This window comes from Coregonus clupeaformis, chromosome 6 (genome assembly GCF_020615455.1).
Source record: "Coregonus clupeaformis isolate EN_2021a chromosome 6, ASM2061545v1, whole genome shotgun sequence".
NCBI classification, from domain to species: domain Eukaryota; kingdom Metazoa; phylum Chordata; class Actinopteri; order Salmoniformes; family Salmonidae; genus Coregonus; species Coregonus clupeaformis.
In genome coordinates, this window is record NC_059197.1 from 34,436,576 (window position 1) to 34,458,596 (window position 22,021).

General features: G+C 43.1%; 1 protein-coding gene across 1 annotated transcript in view; it reads right to left on the reverse strand.

Annotated features, from left to right (window-relative positions):
* Nucleotides 1-21,515, reverse strand: part of LOC121567600 (voltage-gated potassium channel subunit beta-1-like) — a 95,091-nt gene extending 73,576 nt beyond the window's left edge. The window contains exon 1 of the mRNA XM_041877774.1: nucleotides 20,434-21,515. Within this exon, the coding sequence (XP_041733708.1) occupies nucleotides 20,434-20,633 (200 nt within the window). The 5' untranslated portion in view covers nucleotides 20,634-21,515. The remainder of the gene's footprint in view (nucleotides 1-20,433) is intronic.
* Between the last annotated feature and the right edge of the window lie 506 nt (nucleotides 21,516-22,021).

The following is a 22,021-nucleotide window of genomic DNA, read 5'->3' on the forward strand; positions in this document are numbered from 1 at the left end:
AGAGAGACAGAACAGCAGAACCGGGGCTGATACAGGAAGCATGGTCATATCTGTATGCTGATGGATGACCCAGTGACATTAATGAAGATTACATTAAAAGTGTTATCATTAAGAACAAGCCCTGCCTTCAAATTAAAAGTCATCATAAAGAACGAGCCCTGCCTTCCAGGTTACAGCCACCTGTAGCAGCCCATACACGGTGAGTGTTTTATTTAAATGTATCTTGACAGGGAGTCGAAGGTGAGACCAAGGTCTCTTTTCCAGATGAGCCCTGTACAGCACCACAATACACATCAAATTACAATAAATACATTAAACTACACGTTATTATACACCACAATACACGAAAAGCAAAAACACGATCATAGAAAACAGACACATTCTTCAGGAAAAACGTCCACTAACTACCGTCTGAAATGCCCTAGAGGCACCAAATTCTCACATTTGAAAGTGCTTTGTAGATCATTCCACGCACAAGGCACAAGGAAACCAAAGGCTGATCTACCTAACTCTCTAGACAGCAAAGGAGTCTCCAGAGTTAACCATCCCTGTGAACCGGTTTGATAACTAGTCATTTTAAATCTTAACCTGTGACGTTAGGTAAGTAGGACGTTTGTGGAGCAGGGCTTTGTGAACAAAAAGAGCGTAATGATGTGATCTACATGACCTCAAAGAGGTCCAGACAACCTTTTGGTAAAGAATACAGTGATGAGTAATGAAACTGTCTCCTGTGATAAAACGAAGGGCGCTATGAAAAAACGGCATCCAGGTGTTTAAGAGTAGTGGCAGATGCACTTTGATAAATAGTATCACCATAATCAACAACAGGTAGAAAGGTTGACTGCACAATCTGCTTCCTGTTGGACAGAGAGAAACAAGATCTGTTTCTATAAAAAAAATAAGCCCACTTTCAATCTCAGTTGCTTAACAAGCTCAGTCATGTTTTTTAAAACGATAAATCACTGTCAATCCAAATACCAAGGTGTTTGTATGCAGGGACTCGTTGGATTATAGAACCATCTGATGAGTGAAGATGTAATCCATCTGAGTCAATCTTACCAGAACTTGAAAACAACATGTATTTAGTTTGGCCTGTATTAAGCACCAGTTTTAAATCAGTAAGGGCTTCCTGTACAGCTGTAGAATCAGACCGTAGCCTTGTCACAGCCAGGACATCAGTCGGGCCATTACGTACATAATAGTATCATCCGCATATAGACGTTTTTTTTAAATAGACTATAGAATATGGAATATGGAATATAGAATACAGAATACAGAATACAGAATACAGAATACAGAATATAGAATATGGAATATGGAATATGGAATATACTATATGGAATACAGAATTTGGAATATGGAATATGGAATATGGAATATGGAATATATAATATATAATATGGAATACAGACCAGGGAATATAGAATATGGAATATGGAATATGGAGTACAGAATATAGGATATGGAACACAGAATATGGAATATACTATATGGAATACAGAATGTGGAATATAGAATATGGAATATGGAATAAATAATATGGAATATGGAATATGGAATATATAATATATAATATATAATATATAATATGGAATACAGACCAGGGAATATATAATATGGAATAAAGAATATGGAATATGGAATATGGAATATGGAATATAGAATATATAATATGGAATACAGACCAGGGAAAATAGAATATGGAATATGGAATATGGAATATGGAATATAGAATATGGAATATAGAATATAGAATATAGAATACAGAATATGGAAAATGGAATATAGAACATACAGAATGTAATTGTCTACGACTAGATCCATACATTCTATGGGACACAAATGTCAATCCTCAGCTGCACGGCTTTCATGACAGAAGGGGTAACAATATTGAGACTGATATAGAGATTCCCACAGTGCACCTGCATTTCCTGAATATAATACCAGGATGTAAACAACATGCAATTAAAGCTGTTCTCTGATATACACGCTGACAAAAACACACCATCTCATTCTATTTCTCTCTGTTCTGTCTCTCATAAAAACACGCATGGATGAATGCGTGACCCAACACACATCCAGCGAGACTCTCTGATTTCTGACCTACAGTCGGTGTGTGATATCAGCAGCAACCATCTATAAAACTGCTTCATAAGCCTCCCTCTTTACTGTAACTATGTTTAATAACCAAGGCGATATCCATCTTCCTGTTTTAACAGCGTCCCAGACCCAGACACATTGTCCTCCCGTTGTGAATGGGGCTTGCAAGGAGCTCAGACACTGTAGTATCTATCCACCTCCAGGCTCTCTATGGGATAATTAGATGCTTGGTTTAACAATGCACTGATCAGCATAAACAGTCTGATTGATGACCGTGGTGTCTGGCAGAGAGACAAAACGTCTCCTGCAGTTATCTTAGATTGCAAGGTTGTAGGTATGGCTGATAATGTAGGAAGATGATGACTTTATGGGGAAACTTTTAGAAAACTGCAGATAGGTAGTAGAACAAGGTATTCCAGATATGACTGCAGTGGTAGGTTAATGCTGGAAAATGTCCCAGTCCCCATTCTCAATGGGCTACATGGTTCTGTACAAGTCTGCTTTGTAATTACAGTAGTTTACTTGTAAAAATATATGTTGCTCTGTACTCTCTATGAAGAACAGTTATAGCACTTTACTCTCTATGAAGAACAGTTATAGCTCTGTACTCTCTATGTAGAACAGTTATAGCTCTGTACTCTCTATGTAGAACAGTTATAGCTCTGTACTCTCTATGTAGAACAGTTATAGCTCTGTACTCTCTATGAAGAACAGTTATAGCTCTGTACTCTCTATGTAGAACAGTTATAGCTCTGTACTCTCTATGTAGAACAGTTATAGCACTTTACTCTCTATGAAGAACAGTTATAGCACTTTACTCTCTATGAAGAACAGTTATAGCACTTTACTCTCTATGAAGAACAGTTATAGCACTTTACTCTCTATGAAGAACAGTTATAGCACTTTACTCTCTATGGAAGAACAGTTATAGCCCTTTACTCTCTATGGAAGAACAGTTCTAGCTCTTTATTCTCTATGGAAGAACAGTTGCCTAATTTCAGAAAGTCCATTTGGACCTGGTGGGGTAAGAGCCAAGAGCCAAAACAAACAAACAAACATATCCTCAGAATCGTCTCTGAGCCTTCAGCTGTACAAAGATAACCCATCACATTACATTCTTACAGTGTTACACAGATAACCCATTACATTACATTATCACAATGTTACACAGATAACCCATTACATTACATTATCACAGCGTTACATACGGTGGTGTAAGTGGTATGACCATATTGTCCACATATACTTAGGTTGACCAGAGTCATGTCTCTTGTCTGATGCGGGCCAGTCAATCCTCCTCACTCAGCCACACAACCCCAGTTAGACAGGAGGAACCACAGACACAACCCCAGTTAGACAGGAGGAACCACAGACACAACCCCAGTTAGACAGGAGGAACCACAGACACAACCCCAGTTAGACAGGAGGAACCACAGACACAACCCCAGTTAGACAGGAGGAACCACAGACACAACCCCCAGTTAGACAGGAGGAACCACAGACACAACCCCAGTTAGACAGGAGGAACCACAGACACAACCCCAGTTAGACAGGAGGAACCACAGACACAACCCCAGTTAGACAGGAGGAACCACAGACACAACCCCAGTTAGACAGCAGAGTCTAAGGCACAGTCCTACTGGTACCCCTGACAGTGCCTCAACTCCTCCACTGTATCAGTAGGCAGATGAAGGAGAAGTCTTATAGTACGTGTCACACTTGTTGTTTTTGTTTGTTTGATGTTTTGTTTGTTTGTTTACTTTTTTGTTCTTTGTGCATGTCACTCTAGAGGAGGAGTGTGTGAGTCGCCCATCGTTCACAACCACAAGGCATCTGGGCCTCGTTTCCCAGTTCAGATGGAACTTAAGCGTTACGATGATCCTACCAGATGCGTCGTTATTTACGAGCCAACTTTGTAGCCCTTTCCTGCAGTCAATGACCAAAAGCGCCCTCTTTGGCCTCATGGGTGGAATGCTATTAATATTTTTCATAATTTCTTAATTAATAAATGCAGAAAATCTGGTGTTTCTATGTCAAACGGTTTTCTTATATTTCAGTCTTCTGTGATGTATATAAAGTGTAATATTGGGATGCAAACTCAAAATGTAAAACTCTATATCTGACATGGTACAGGTGTCTTCTTTTTTTAAGCCCATAACCATGTGTGTGAGGTGTATACTTTTGTTTCAAAGTAAATTAGTTTAAGACTAACAAGAATCACTCTGTGTGACCTTGATTTAGCCTACTGCAGCAAAAGGTTATTAAGAGTGTTTCCCAAACGAGCATGTAGAGAGAATGTTTGCTAAGTGCGTCGTTAGACCATGTGTTGATACTGATGGGATCGAAAAAAAAGCAGCGCTGCTCTCGGATCAGCTTTCTCCATTCAAACTTTACCATTAGAATTAAATCAAATCAAATCACATTTTATTTGCCACATGCGCCGAATACAACAGGTGTAGGCCTTACAGTGAAATGCTTACTTACAAGCCCTTAACCAACAATGCAGTTTTAAGAAAAAATTTAATAAAATAAAAATAGAAAAAATAAAATACAAATAAAACCAAAAGGTACAAAATTATAAATGTAAAAAATTAATAAGTTGAAAAAACTTAATAAAAAGTGTTAAGTAAAAAATAAAAATAGCAAATAATTAAAGAGCAGCAGTAAAATAAAAGAACAGTAGGGAGTCAATGTGCGGGGGGTACCGGTACAGAGTCAATATACAGGGGGTACCGGTACAGAGTCAATATACAGGGGGTACCGGTACAGAGTCAATATACAGGGGATACCGGTACAGAGTCAATATACAGGGGGTACCGGTACAGAGTCAATATACAGGGGGTACCGGTACAGAGTCAATATACAGGGGGTACCGGTACAGAGTCAATATACAGGGGATACGGTACAGAGTCAATATACAGGGGGTACGGTACAGAGTCAATATACAGGGGATACCGGTACAGAGTCAATATACAGGGGGTACCGGTACAGAGTCAATATACAGGGGGTACCGGTACAGAGTCAATATACAGGGGGTACCGGTACAGAGTCAATATACAGGGGGTACCGGTACAGAGTCAATATACAGGGGGTACCGGTACAGAGTCAATATACAGGGGGTACCGGTACAGAGTCAATATACAGGGGGTACGGTACAGAGTCAATATACAGGGGGTACCGTACAGAGTCAATATACAGGGATACCGGTACAGAGTCAATATACAGGGGATACCGGTACAGAGTCAATATACAGGGGGTACCGGTACAGAGTCAATATACAGGGGATACCGGTACAGAGTCAATATACAGGGGGTACCGGTACAGAGTCAATATACAGGGGGTACCGGTACAGAGTCAATATACAGGGGGTACCGGTACAGAGTCAATATACAGGGGGTACCGGTACAGAGTCAATATACAGGGGGTACCGGTACAGAGTCAATATACAGGGGATACCGGTACAGAGTCAATATACAGGGGATACCGGTACAGAGTCAATATACAGGGGGTACCTGTACAGAGTCAATATACAGGGGGTACCGGTACAGAGTCAATATACAGGGGGTACCGGTACAGAGTCAATATACAGGGGGTACCGGTACAGAGTCAATATACAGGGGATACCGGTACAGAGTCAATATACAGGGGGTACCGGTACAGAGTCAATATACAGGGGGTACCGGTACAGAGTCAATATACAGGGGATACCGGTACAGAGTCAATATACAGGGGATACCGGTACAGAGTCAATATACAGGGGGTACCGGTACAGAGTCAATATACAGGGGATACCGGTACAGAGTCAATATACAGGGGTACCGGTACAGAGTCAATATACAGGGGGTACCGGTACAGAGTCAATATACAGGGGGTACCGGTACAGAGTCAATATACAGGGGATACCGGTACAGAGTCAATATACAGGGGGTACCGGTACAGAGTCAATATACAGGGGGTACCGGTACAGAGTCAATATACAGGGGGTACCGGTACAGAGTCAATATACAGGGGGTACCGGTACAGAGTCAATATACAGGGGGTACGGTACAGAGTCAATATACAGGGGGGTACCGGTACAGAGTCAATATACAGGGGGTACCGGTACAGAGTCAATATACAGGGGGTACGGTACAGAGTCAATATACAGGGGGTACCGGTACAGAGTCAATATACAGGGGATACCGGTACAGAGTCAATATACAGGGGGTACCGGTACAGAGTCAATATACAGGGGGTACCCGGTACAGAGTCAATATACAGGGGGTACGGTACAGAGTCAATATACAGGGGGTACCGGTACAGAGTCAATATACAGGGGGTACCGGTACAGAGTCAATATACAGGGGGTACCGGTACAGAGTCAATATACAGGGGGTACCGGTACAGAGTCAATATACAGGGGGTACCGGTACAGAGTCAATATACAGGGGATACCGGTACAGAGTCAATATACAGGGGGTACCGGTACAGAGTCAATATACAGGGGGTACCGGTACAGAGTCAATATACAGGGGGTACTGTACAGAGTCAATATACAGGGGGTACCGGTACAGAGTCAATATACAGGGGATACCGGTACAGAGTCAATATACAGGGGTACCCGTACAGAGTCAATATACAGGGGGTACCGGTACAGAGTCAATATACAGGGGGTACGGTACAGAGTCAATATACAGGGGGTACCGGTACAGAGTCAATATACAGGGGATACCGGTACAGAGTCAATATACAGGGGGTACCGGTACAGAGTCAATATACAGGGGTACCGGTACAGAGTCAATATACAGGGATACCGGTACAGAGTCAATATACAGGGGGTACCGGTACAGAGTCAATATACAGGGGGTACCGGTACAGAGTCAATATACAGGGGGTACCGGTACAGAGTCAATATACAGGGGATACCGGTACAGAGTCAATATACAGGGGTACCGGTACAGAGTCAATATACAGGGGGTACCGGTACAGAGTCAATATACAGGGGGTACCGGTACAGAGTCAATATACAGGGGGTACCGGTACAGAGTCAATATACAGGGGGTACCGGTACAGAGTCAATATACAGGGGGTACCGGTACAGAGTCAGTGTGCGGGGGCACCAGTGAAACAAACAAACACGCACTGAAACACACAGAAACACACTCAGCTTGGACGTGAAATGACATAAGTAATTTGGAGATGCTGTCAGGGACTGAGGGCTGAGTGTGTGTAGAGAGAATGCAATGACTGGGGGCTGAGTGTGTGTAGAGAGAATGCAGGGACTGGGGGCTGAGTGTGTGTAGAGAGAATGCAAGGACTGGGGGCTGAGTGTGTGTAGAGAGAATGAAAGGACTGGGGGCTGAGTGTGTGTAGAGAGAATGCAGGGACTGTGGGCTGAGTGTGTGTAGAGAGAATGCAGGGACTGTGGGCTGAGTGTGTGTAGAGAGAATGCAAGGACTGAGGGCTGAGTGTGTGTAGAGAGAATGCAGGGACTGTGGGCTGAGTGTGTGTAGAGAGAATGCAGGGACTGTGGGCTGAGTGTGTGTAGAGAGAATGCAGGGACTGTGGGCTGAGTGTGTGTAGAGAGAATGCAAGGACTGAGGGCTGAGTGTGTGTAGAGAGAATGCAGGGACTGGGGGCTGAGTGTGTGTAGAGAGAATGCAGGGACTGGGGGCTGAGTGTGAGTGCTGAGAGCAGTGTGTGTCCAAACGTTCAGGTTGATCCAGTAAAGCATTGCAATAATGGACTATTTTGTATCAAGTCTGCCCAAATGTGCCAAATTGGTCAATTGATACATAACTATAGAGTACATACAAAAATGATATGGTAATACAAAATGTAAGTTTGCACACTCCCAGGAATGTCATACATGATGGATCATTAGCTTATACACTAACTTTCACACATCTAGATGGCCGGGCGGGGTGGGAGTGGAGCCAGAGACAGCAGGGGTTCAAACTGTATAATATAATAATAATATGCCATTTAGCAAACTGTAGAACCCAGTTCCTACATTTGAATATAAAAATGGATTTTATCAAACAAAACTATGCTACATTTTATCTCTGGGACCCTTAGGATGACAAATCAGAGCAATATTACTGAATGTAAGTACATTATTTACCTTCAGAGGTGAATGTATCAAACCAGTTGCTGTGATAAGTTTTTAGTTGTTGTGCACTCTCCTCAAACAATAGCATGGTATTTTTTCACTGTAATAGCTACTGTAAATTGGACAGTGCAGTTAGATTAACAAGAATTTAAGCTTTCTGCCCATATAAGACATGTCTATGTCCTGGAAAGTTTGCTGTTACTTACAACAGTCATGCTAATCACATTAGTGCACGTTAGCTCAACCGTCCCGTATATGGGACACCAATCCCGTAGAGGTTAATGGATGGATGACAAAGCCTGTTTCATAGTACAGTTTATATGTATTTATAAGAGACAGGGAAGGAGATAAAGGATATTGGGGAGATAGATTTGAGGAGAAGTTCCTCTGGTCTTTAACTGAGGTTGTTCGGATTGATTACCTGTCCATAGCTCTCGGTCTCTCAGAAGTGAGGAAGACCCCATTTCCTCTTTACTAATCTACTGCCTCAAGGCCCCCTGCGCCATCGACCCAAAGGGGGGGTAGGTGTGTATATTTCATGAATAATCAGCTACAGTATGAACAAGTTTACCTGCAGTCTTTGACACGCTGCAGAATATTGTGATGCATTGACCTTCAGTGTAAGATGTATATTGTCTTCAAATCAAATGTAAATGTTATTTGTCACATGCGCCGGATACAACAGGTGTAGACCTTACCGTGAAATGTTCACTTACAAGCCCTTAACCAACAATGCCGTTTTAAGAAAATAGAGTTAAGAAAATCTAAATAATACAAATAATAAAAGTAACACAATAAAAGAACAATAACAAGGGGGTACCGGTACCGAGTCAATGTGACGCTCCGGTACCACTCGAACACATTCACAAGGCTATATACAGGGGGTCAATGTGACGCTCCGGTACCACTCGAACACATGCACAAGGCTATATACAGGGGGTCAATGTGACGCTCCGGTACCACCTGAACACATGCACAAGGCTATATACAGGGGGTCAATGTGACGCTCCGGTACCACCTGAACACATGCACAAGGCTATATACAGGGGGTCAATGTGACGCTCCGGTACCACTCGAACACATGCACAAGGCTATATACAGGGGGTCAATGTGACGCTCCGGTACCACTCGAACACATGCACAAGGCTATATACAGGGGGTCAATGTGACGCTCCGGTACCACTCGAACACATGCATGCACACACTTAGCTTGTGTAAACTGTAGATGTGTTTCTCGTTAAACATTGTTACCTGTCAAAATACATCTAATTGTAAGTGGGGCGGCTACACAGAGGATTTACAAGGTGTGAGAGAGAGAATACAAGAGGTGAGAGTCAGAGAGACATGATGGAATAAGAGAAGTGAAAGAGGTGATAGACACATGATGTATGCAGGCCAGTCTACACATTTTAATGTTAGTTGTCCTTTACTACAGCTGATTGTGGTCAACCCCACATCTTCTAAGTCTTCAGTAACATATATACTCATATCAGCAGATGCAGTCTACAGTAACATATAGACTAATCTCAGAATATAGAGTCTACAGTAACATATAGACTAATCTCAGATTATACAGTCTACAGTAACATATAGACTCATTTCAGATTATACAGTCTACAGTAACATATAGACTAATCTCAGATTATACAGTCTACAGTAACATATAGACTAATCTCAGATTATACAGTCTACAGTAACATATAGACTAATTTCAGATTATACAGTCTACAGTAACATAGACTAATCTCAGTAGATACAGTCTACAGTAACATAGACTAATCTCAGTAGATACAGTCTACTGTAACATATAGACTAATCTCAGTTGATACAGTCTACAGTAATATATATATACACTAATCTCAGAATATAGAGTCTACAGTAACATATAGACTAATCTCAGATTATACAGTCTACAGTAACATATAGACTAATTTCAGATTATACAGTCTACAGTAACATAGACTAATCTCAGTAGATACAGTCTACTGTAACATATAGACTAATCTCAGTTGATACAGTCTACAGTAAAATATATATACACTAATCTCAGAATATAGAGTCTACAGTAACATATAGACTAATCTCAGATTATACAGTCTACAGTAACATATAGACTAATTTCAGATTATACAGTCTACAGTAACATGTAGACTAATCTCAGATTATACAGTCTACAGTAACATATAGACTAATCTCAGATTATACAGTCTACAGTAACATATAGACTAATCTCAGATTATACAGTCTACAGTAAAATATAGACTAATTACAGTTGACACAAGTGGTACTCATCACTCAGCCAACAGAAAGTTTGTAATTGAATCGACTTTTGACAAATGACATTTTAAATGCAAAACTGACAGATTCATAATGTTTAGTGGTTCCTATCATCTAACAGACTCATACATTCATAATGTTTAGTGGTTCTTGTCATCTAATAGACTCCCCTTGCACACACACCACACACGGTGAAAGGCCAGCTCTCACCCACACCTAGAACACTCTAATTTCTCTCAAGTAAAGCTATTCACATCTCCATGGAGACCGGAGGATAATTACCTCACCTCCATATGTTCTGTTTCCATCAGGAAGGCAACAAAATACAACAGTAAAGAGTAGACCTCAGAGCAAACTGACGCTACGTGCTATTGCACTGACAGGGTCAGGTTTCATTATTGAAACTGTCAGAGGATCATCTTGACCATATTCAACTGAAACTGGTTTAACAGAGAGATACTGTAGATAAAGAGCTAGATAGACCAACAGTAACATACTCAGGTTGCAGTGGATGTCAATAAATTCCTATTGTGCGATCACAGAGAACACTAGCATAAAGTTGACAGAACATGGTAACAGCCTCGGGGCGCCGTTAGCACATTCCTAGAACGCATATCAAACGCTACACGAGTTAGCCGAGGTAGCACGTATCTTGTATGTCTTCCATTTCCTAATAATTGCTCCCACAGTTGATTTCTTCAAACCAAGCTGCTTACCTATTACAGATTCAGTCTTCCCAACCTGGTGCAGGTCTACAATTGTGTTTCTGGTGTCCTTTGACAGCTCTTTGGTCTTGGCCATAGTGGAGTTTGGAGTGTGACTGTTTGAGGTTGTGGACAGGTGTCTTTTATACTGATAACAAGTTCAAACATGTGCCATTAATACAGGTAACAGGTGGAGGACAGAGGAGCCTCTTAAAGAAGAAGTTACAGGTCTGTGAGAGCAATACATCTTGCTTGTTTGTAGGTGACCAAATACTTATTTTCCACCATAATTTGCAAATAAATTCATAAAATATCCTACAATGTGATTTTCTGGATTTTTCTTTCTCAATTTGTCTGTCATAGTTGACGTGTACCTATGATGAAAATTACAGGCCTCTCTCATCTTTTTAAGTGGGAGAACTTGAACAATTGGTGGCTGACTAAATACTTTTTTCCCCCACTGTATATGATCTCTCATGGCTCTCTGTTTTCATTTCCCAGAGACAGACATCACATCACATTCAGGGAGAGGAGAAGTATACAACACACACACACAAACACACACACAAACACACACACACAAAACACACACACACCAGCAATGGATCAATAACCACGCTGTCAGTGATTCTGACAATCCCATTCGTATCTCTCTCTCCCCTCTGTCTCTTTCTGTCCTTCTCTCTTCACTTCTCCTTGTCTCTTTCTCTCTCTCTCCCCTATATACTGACAGTAATTCAATCTAAATATGCTATGTTTGTCAGTGGGGCTGCGTGGACTGCTAGCCATAACTGTCTGACTTTTAATGGGCAAGTTTCTCATATTTGCTGAAAGAGAAACTGGACAGAGACAGAGAGAGAGACAGAGAGAGAGAGGGAGTGGGAGAGACAGAAAGAGGGAGTGGGAGAGACAGAAAGAGAGAGAGAGAGAGAGAGAGAGAGAGAGAGAGAGAGAGAGAGAGAGAGAGAGAGAGAGAGAGAGAGAGAGACAGAGAGAGAGAAGGAGTAGGAGAGAGAGAAAGAGAGAGTGGGAGAGACAGAGAGAGAGAGGGAGAGACAGAAAGAGAGGGAGAGTGTGGGAGGGACAGAAAGAGAGGGATATTGAGTGATATGAGGGAGGGAGAATTTCTGTAGTTGAGTAAAGAGTAAGATCGAAATAGAGCGGTAGTATTAACAGCCCAGAACACAGGACTGTTTTACAAACCACATGCTGCCAGGGGCATACATCCTATTATTACCACTGCTATAGCCTCCTATTTAAACTGATGTTAACGTACCATTACTAAGATATGTTATATAAGCTTCCTCACACTTCAAGGTGCAGATGCACAACACCCAATCCTCCATTCACTTCACTTCAATGTCCCTAGCTATAAATATATTCTATCCTGCCTAGACTCATGAACATATTGTTAATGTATAGCATCCGGTATACACTAGCGATGCTAGAGAATACATAGCATAAGCCTACTTCAGCACAGTCTTGGCTCTTCTTCCCAGAGCCATCACCTCCCTGTCTCTCTGCCTCCCCAGAGCTCCTCTATCCCCGTCTCAGCCCTCTCTGACAGGCCCTGTTTATTGGTTAATTGGAGCTCCTCTAACCCCGTCTCAGCCCTCTCTGACAGGCCCTGTTTATTGGTTTATTGGAGCTCCTCTAACCCCGTCTCAGCCCTCTCTGACAGGCCCTGTTTATTGGTTTATTGGAGCTCCTCTATCCCCGTCTCAGCCCTCTCTAACAGGCCCTGTTTATTGGTTTATTGGAGCTCCTCTATCCCCGTCTCAGCCCTCTCTGACAGGCCCTGTTTATTGGTTTATTGGAGCTCCTCTATCCCCGTCTCAGCCCTCTCTGACAGGCCCTGTTTATTGGTTTATTGGAGCTCCTCTAACCCCGTCTCAGCCCTCTCTGACAGGCCCTGTTTATTGGTTTATTGGAGCTCCTCTATCCCCGTCTCAGCCCTCTCTAACAGGCCTGTTTATTGGTTTATTGGAGCTCCTCTAACCCCGTCTCAGCCCTCTCTGACAGGCCCTGTTTATTGGTTAATCGGGATGCCCAATAGCCTTTGCCGAAGCGGCAGCTATTCCAGCTGGGGTCAACACAAAAACATAAAACCCGACAAGTAACAAAACAGTCATACACTGATAGATAAGAACAGTCAGACACATTTTAAATACATCGATATACAAACAATACAACTAAAGCATGTGTGTTGCCCACAGAGCCCACCAGACAGGAGAGACACTGGCTGCAACACCTACTGGACATGTTTTCCCACCCTGTTCCAGCACCTCAGGGCTTCTACAAAAGGTTTTAACATGAATGTTTACCAATTACAGCCATTTTCCTCTTCATGTCTCGTCTCCATCCCACAATACTGTCACTCAGCCTAGACAGATCAACGTGATGTACAGTGAGGGAATCCCCTGCTGATTTTGTACATTTGCCCACTGACAAAGACATGATCAGTCTATAATTTTAATGGTAGGTTTATTTGAAAAGTGAGAGACAGAATAACAACAAAAAAATCCAGAAAAACGCATGTCAAAAATGTTATAAATTGATTTGCATTTTAATGAGGGAAATAAGTATTTGACCCCTCAGCAAAACATGACTTAGTACTTGGTGGCAAAACCCTTGTTGGCAATCACAGAGGTCAGACGTTTCTTGTAGTTGGCCACCAGGTTTGAACACATCTCAGGAGGGATTTTGTTCCACTCCTCTTTGTAGATCTTCTCCAAGTCATTAAGGTTTCGAGGCTGACGTTTGGCAACTCGAACCTTCAGCTCCCTCCACAGATTTTCTATGGGATTAAGGCCTGGAGACTGGCTAGGCCACTCCAGGACATTAATGTGCTTCTTCTTGAGCAACTCCTTTGTTGCCTTGGCTGTGTGTTTTGGGTCATTGTTATGCTGGAATATCCATCCACGACCCATTTTCAATGCCCTGGCTGAGGGAAGGAGGTTCTCACCCAAGATTTGATGTGACATGGCCCCGTCCATCGTCCCTTTGATGCGGTGAAGTTGTCCTGTCCCCTTAGCAGAAAAACACCCCCAAAGCATAATGTTTCCACCTCCATGTTTGACGGTGGGGATGGTGTTCTTGGGGTAATAGGCAGCATTCCTCCTCCTCCAAACATGGTGAGTTGAGTTGATGCCAAAGAGCTCGATTTTGGTCTCATCTGACCACAACACTTTCACCCAGTTCTCCTCTGAATCATTCAGATGTTCATTGGCAAACTTCAGACGGCCCTGTATATGTGCTTTCTTGAGCAGGTGGACCTTGCGGGCGCTGTAGGATTTCAGTCCTTCACGGCGTAGTGTGCTACCAATTGTTTTCTTGGATACTATGGTCCCAGCTGCCTTGAGATCATTGACAAGATCCTCCCTTGTAGTTCTGGGCTGAATCCTCACCGTTCTCATAATCATTGCAACGCCACGAGGTGAGATTTTGCATGGAGCCCCAGGCCGAGGGAGATTGACAGTTCTTTTGTGTTTCTTCCATTTGCGAATAATCGCACCAACTGTTGTCACCGTCGCACCAAGCTGCTTGGTGATGGTCTTGTAGCCCATTCCAGCCTTGTTTAGGTCTACAATCTTGTCCCTGACATCCTTGGAGAGCTCTTTGGTCTTGGCCATGGTGGAGAGTTTGGAATCTGATTGATTGATTGCTTCTGTGGACAGGTGTCTTTTATACAGGTAACAAACTGAGATTAGGAGCACTCCCATTAAGAGTGTGCTCCTAATCTCAGCTCGTTACCTATATAAAAGACACCTGGGAGCCAGAAATAATTTTGATTGAGAGGGGGTCAAATACGTATTTCCCTCATTAAAATGCAAATCAATTTATAACATTTTTGACATGTGTTTTTCTGGATTTTTGTTGATGTAATTCTGTCTCTCACTGTTCAAATAAACGTACCATTAAAAATATAGACTGATCATTTCTTTGTCAGTGGGCGAACGTACAAAATCAGCAGGGGATCAAATACTTTTTTCCCTCACTGTAGATGGAGGTCAAGAGGAGAGCAGGAGGGGTGAGATATGGAGCAGCTGGAGAGGGCCAGATGGTCAGGGTTATCATGAGGGTGTTGAGAGGGCAGAGCGCCGTGAAAGCTGACATGAAATGACACTTTAAACGGACCACCAGAGGAGAACAGGACAGTCAAGACTCCCGTCTCTTACCAGAGGCTGCCTTCTGTCACAGCTCATGAACCTCAGTTTCATCAACTTCCATTTGAATTGCTCTCGGGTCTCTGCAACTGATGATCCAGAATGGCTCACACAGGACACGGCAGGGAATGGCATCCTGGCATTTCCAATTAAAAAAGGAGAGGGGGAAACTACTTGAGACAAAAGAGGGGAGACCCGATGCGATCGGGAACAGGAGAAACCAACAGAGAGTCAGAAAATCCTTCATGCCAGATAAGGGGGAAATGCTTCCAGACCAGGAGAAAATACTTCATGTCAGATAGGGGGAAACTCTTCCAGACCAGGAGAAAATCCTTCATGCCAGATAGGGGGGAAACTCTTCCAGACCAGGAGAAAATCCTTCATGCCAGATAGGGGGAAACTCTTCCAGACCAGGAGAAAATCCTTCATGCCAGTTAGGGGGAAACTCTTCCAGACCAGGAGAAAATACTTCATGTCAGATAGGGGGAAACTCTCCAGACCAGGAGAAAATCCTTCAGGCCAGATAGGGGGGAAACTCTTCCAGACCAGGAGAAAATCCTTCAGGCCAGATAGGGGAAAACTCTTGCAGACCAGGAGAAAATCCTTCAGGCCAGATAGGGGGGAAACTCTTCCAGACCAGGAGAAAATCCTTCAGGCCAGATAGGGGGGAAACTCTTCCAGACCAGGAGAAAATCCTTCAGGCCAGATAGGGGGGAAACTCTTCCAGACCAGGAGAAAATCCTTCAGGCCAGATAGGGGGGAAACTCTTACAGACCAGGAGAAAATCCTTCAGGCCAGATAGGGGGAAACTCTTCCAGACCAGGAGAAAATCCTTCATGCCAGATAGGGGAGAACTCCGTGCCACCTCACTGCTCCGTGCAGAATTACTGCTTTGTGTGCCAAAGCCTCAGTGAATGCTTTGAATATGTAGCAGCTCAATCAGTTAGCAGCTAATAACAGTTTGAATCATAACTTTTTTTACAGCACTTTTATCAATGCACTTTACTTTGTATGGGAGTAACTGGACAACATGTACGTCAGGCCTAATACCTACCTGGATGATGCACAGCAGCCATTTTGCGCCAGAATGCTCACCCCACAGTAGGAATTATTATTCATTAATCAGTGTGCTGGTTTGCATGTTTTCACGGTCACTTGTCTCTGGACCTCTCCCTTCCTCCTCTCTCACTCCTCCGCTTGTTTTCTCACCCTCTCCTCTCATCCTTCACTCCCCCTCTCCTCTCATCCTTCACTCCCCTTCTCCTCTCATCCTTCACTCCCCTTCTCCTCTCATCCTTCACTCCCCTTCTCCTCTCATCCTTCACTTCCCCCTCTCCTCTCATCCTTCACTCCCCTTCTCCTCTCCTCCTTCACTCCCCTTCTCCTCTCCTCCTCTCCTCACCAGGGGGTTCAGCTGGCCCTTGGCTCTCATGTAGAAAAACAACCCTCTGTGACAGTTGGCTCGATGCTCGCTCACACACACACACACACACACACACACACACACACACACACACACACACACGCACGCACGCACGCACCCACACACAGACACACACCCACACACACACACACACAAAGGACCTGTGACAATGAAACAATCCTGAATATGTTATTCAGGGTCAAGCTGCAGGATAGGAAAGGAGAACTGATATGGGTGTATGCTTTGTAGTCTGTGTGCGTGTTTGTGTGTGTGTGTATGTGTGTGTGTGTGTGTGTGTGTGTGTGTGTACTGGAAGTCTGCATAATTTTAATGCCATTCATTTGACATAAAATACTAAAATCACCAGTAAATGAGCTCAAAGTGATTTTAATTGAGGAAATATTTTCCAAAGTGTTCCCACGCAAAAATAGAGCGCCACATGTGATTGTATCCCAATGTTATCAAGGTTTGAAATGACCCGGGGGTAAAAATATTGTGGAAAGGTGTGTGTAGGTGAAAACAAATAAAAATTCAACAAAAAGGTTTGAATTAATTCTGTTTTTGTCAAATACTATATCTGTTTGGTATTCTTGCGGTTAATTTGAAGTGTACAAATTATTTATAACTCTGACCATCTGCTGAAGGAAAAATCAGCCCACGGTTGAATGCAATTGCGGATCCCTGCCTTAGGTTTATCAACTGCTCCGGGACTTGATCCATATCAATCAACCCATTCACGTCAATCAAACCATTCATATCAATCAGCCCTGAGGTGTAAATCTATCAAATCAATCAATAGGATCAACCCCGGTCATCAGTCAGATCAAGACGTTGCTGTAAACAATGAAAAGGCCATGACAGTCCATTAGCACCTGGGTTAATGTATACTCCAGGACCTTAAAGACGTGTCATAAAGGTTTTGTATCTTTTCAGCCAGTAGTTTTGAAAGTAGTGTTCACGAGCCAAAACGGGTCCCTGAAAAATTGTGCACAATTGTGTACAACAATTGTACTCCTGAGTGGCGCAGTGGTCTAAGGCACTGCATCGCAGTGCTAACTGTGCCACTAGAGATCCTGGTTCGAATCCAGGCTCTGTCGTAGCCGGCCGCGACTGGGAGACTCATGGGCGGCGCACAATTGGCCCAGCGTCGTCTAGGGTAGGGGAGGGAATGGCCGGCAGGGATGTAGCTCAGTTGATAGAGCATGGCGTTTGCAACGCCAGGGTTGTGGGTTCGATTCCCACGGGGGACCAGTATAAAAAATATATATATATATGTAATCACTAACTGTAAGTCGCTCTGGATAAGAGCGTCTGCTAAATGACTAAAATGTACAATATGTTATGAATTTGTACGTGCTTAACTACGATCCCATTCAATCTCTTTAATTATACATCCTATGAGAAGTCAGATATGTGAATGCAGTAGAGTTGCGCCCATCTCGTTAATAGCATCTACATTGTGTGACAGACTCACCTTCCTGCTCGTCTGTCTGTCTGAGTCTCTCACCGATATAACCATTGCAGCTTTTTGGCATTGAATGCAATGTATGGACTTATGCATCGTGTACCGTGATGTCTATCTTTTCGCAAAAGCTTCACTTTCTGTGGCTGATCAATGATGCCGTGTTTGACAGAGTCTTTCTTAGTCAAATTCAAACTCTGTCAATAACTGTCAATCAATCCCAGTCACCCACTCTCATTGGTCAGGATGGGCTCTGGAGGTGGTTGCTTACTGTTGTGAGGCAACTCGCTAGATGACCATGCTGAATGATGCTATTCATTTAGTCGTGTTCCCCTGATGTAGGCATCCATCACAGATCTGGTAGGACATTAGTACCTTCTGTCATTCAGGAGATTAAATAGTGAAATACTTAGACCTCTCTGTCCACCTCCCTTATGGGATAAAGTGTGCATGCGTTTGTGTGTGTCTATAGTAGTTGTTGTGAAAAACAGGTCAAATTAAGATAGAAAATCTGTAGTATCCTTCCTACTGTCTTTCAAACAACTTTCCTCTGCATCCCTACCATGCTATACCCTCATCTCTCCACCATGAATCACTCACACTCTCTCTCTCTCTCTCAACCTCTCTCTCCCTCACACACACACACAAACGCATGGATGTGCATGCACATACACAAACACACACAAACAAACACACATATACACACACACTATGGCAAAATGTACACAGAAACAAACACCTACTGAGCAAATGTCAAATTGGCTTTTTACCAAATGACCGTACGACAGACCACGTGTTCACCCTGCACACCCTAATTGATAAACAAACAAACCAAAACAAAGGCAAAGTCTTCTCATGGTTTGTTGATTCCAAAAAGCTTTTGACTCAATTTGGCATGAGGGTCTGCTATACAAATTGATGGAAAGTGGGGTTGGGGGAAAAACATACGACATTAAAAAATCCATGTACACAAACAACAAGTGTGCGGTTAAAATTGGCAAAAAACACACACATTTCTTTCCACAGGGCCATGGGGGGAGACAGGGATGCAGTTTAAGCCCCACCCTCTTCAACATATATATCAACGAATTGGCGAGGGCACTAGAACAGTCTGCAGCACCCGGCCTCAACCTACTAGAATCTGAAGTCAAACGTCTACTGTTTGCTGATGATCTGGTGCTTCTGTCACCAACCAAGGAGGGCCTACAGCAGCACCTAGATATTCTGCACAGATTCTGTCAGACCTGGGCCCTGACAGTAAATCTCAGTAAAACAAAAATAATGGTGTTCCAAAAAAGGTCCAGTTGCCAGGACCACAAATACAAATTCCATTTAGACACTGTTGCCCCAGAGCACATTCAAAAACTATACATACCTCTGCCTAAACATCAGCGCCACAGGTAACTTCCACAAAGCTGTGAACGATCTGAGAAACAAGGCAAGAAGGGCCTTCTATGCCATTAAAAGGAACATAAAATTCTAAACATACCAATTAGGATCTGGCGAAAAATACTTGAATCAGTTGTAGAACCCATTGCCCTTTATGGTTGTGAGGTCTGGGGTCCGCTCACCAACCAAGAATTCACAAAATGGGACAAACACCAAATTGAGACTCTGCATGCAGAATTCTGCAAAAATATCGTCAGTGTACAACGAAAAACACAAAATAATTCATGCAGAGCAGAATTAGGCCGATACCCGCTATTTACCAAAATCCAGAAAAGAGCCGTTAAATTCTATAACCACTTAAAAGGAAGCGATTCCCAAACCTTCCATAACAAAGCCATCACCTACAGAGAGGTGTCATTACAACACTGTATATAGACATAATATGACATTTGAAATGTCTTTATTCTTTTGGAACTTCTGAGAGTAATGTTTACTGTTACTATTGAATGTTTATTTCACTTTTGTTTACTATCTACTGCACTTGCTTTGGCAATGTTAACATGCGTTTCCCATGCCAATAAAGCCCTTCAATTGAGTTGAATTGAGAGAAAAGCAGAAAATAAAAGAGCAAGAGACAACTTGACACACAAGCACACTAAAGTCCACAACATATGTATACTTAGACTACGTTAATGACACAACACACCCACTATGTTATCCCCCAGCTTCAGCCACACACTCTCTCTCTCGCACACACACACACACGCACACGCACATAGGCACACACACACACACACACACACACACACACAAACACGCACCTGTATTTCATTCCGGTCAGTTTCCCTGTGGACTCTTTGAGGGAGATGTGGTGTCGGGGTGCGAACGCCCCAAAGCTGCGTGCTATAATGGCCACGGTTCTGAACTTGGCCCGTGCCGCATTCCCCGGGCTGGTGGCATTCTTGTGATCTCCATTTCCACGTTTCATGTGGGGGTCAGTACAGGCTATAGACACCTGCATGGCTGGGCTGGATGGACCGACTGACACTCAGAGAGAAATGTACAGGACAGAGAGTCCAAGAGAAGCGGATGAACAGTGAGTTTCAAAAAACTAAACAGAGAGAGACTGAGAGAAAGTTTTAAAATGTCTTGATCTTTTGTTGAAATGCCCTGTTGATGTTGAAATGTCCTCCTCGTGTTAAAATGTCCTGTCTTCTTTCTGTGTTAAAATGTCCTGTCTTCTTTCCGTGTTAAAATGTTGTTTCTTTCTCAGTGTTGTTGTTCTGTAACTCAGAGTTACTGGAAGTCTTCTGAATGTTGTAGGTCCTTATCTTCCCTCTGAAGAGAAGTCAGTCCTCACAGCAAGGAGATGACAGATACTAATTAGTTGTCCAGAGAAACACAAACTTCCCCCTCCTTCTTATTCCTTCCTGTCTTCTAGAGAATATCTGACAGTGGTCGGAAGAGTGCCGGTCAGAATGCTGAGAAGAATTCCAGAGAAGCTGGAGAGATTCCAGAGGGATGCAATGAGAGTGGAATCTGGTCAGGAGTCAGGACCGGTCATCATGTCTGGTCTAACCACAGAGAGAGAGGGAGGAGAGGGTGAGGGAGGAGGGTAATGGGGGGATGAGGAGAGGGGGAAGGACGAGGGTTGATCTCAGGACGGGGCAGGGTGCTCTGTCATCCTTCACGGCGTTCCGCTCTCTCGCTTCTTCTCTTCTTATGATGTGTTTTTCTTCAAGCCTCTTTCACGTTTTCTTGCTCCAGCCTGCCGATGTTAATGTCTGTCACTAATGTGTATCTGCCCCAGATTCCCCTCTTTACTCTCTCTATCTCCTCTTATATTAGCTTTCTATCCGCCACTCTACTCTTCTTTTCTTTCGTTCTCAGCACTATAGCTCGATCTCCTCTGGTGCTCCTGCCGGGCAGTGAGTGGCATGCAGCACGCTCTCTCTCTCTCTCTCTCTCTCTCTCTCTCACTCTCTCTCACTCTCTCTCTCGCTCTCTCTCTCTCACTCTCTCTCTCTCTCTCTCTCTCTCTCTCTCTCTCTCTCTCTCTCTCTCTCGCTCTCTCTCTCGCGCTCTCTCTCTGTCTCTCGCTTTCTCTGCCTAGTTCTCTCTCGTTCTGTCTCTCTCTCTCAATTCAATTCAATTTCAATTTAACGGCTTTATTGGCATGGGAAACATATGTTTACATTGCCAAAGTAAGTGAAATAGATAATAAACAAAAGTGAAATATATATTCTTCATTTTTACAGTAAACAGTACAGTCACAAAAGTTCCAAAAGAATAAAGACATTTCAAATGTCATATTATGTGCAAATAATTAAAGTACAAACATAAATATGGGTTGTATTTACAATGGTGTTTGTTCTTCACTGGTTGCCGTTTTCTTGTGGCAACAGGTCA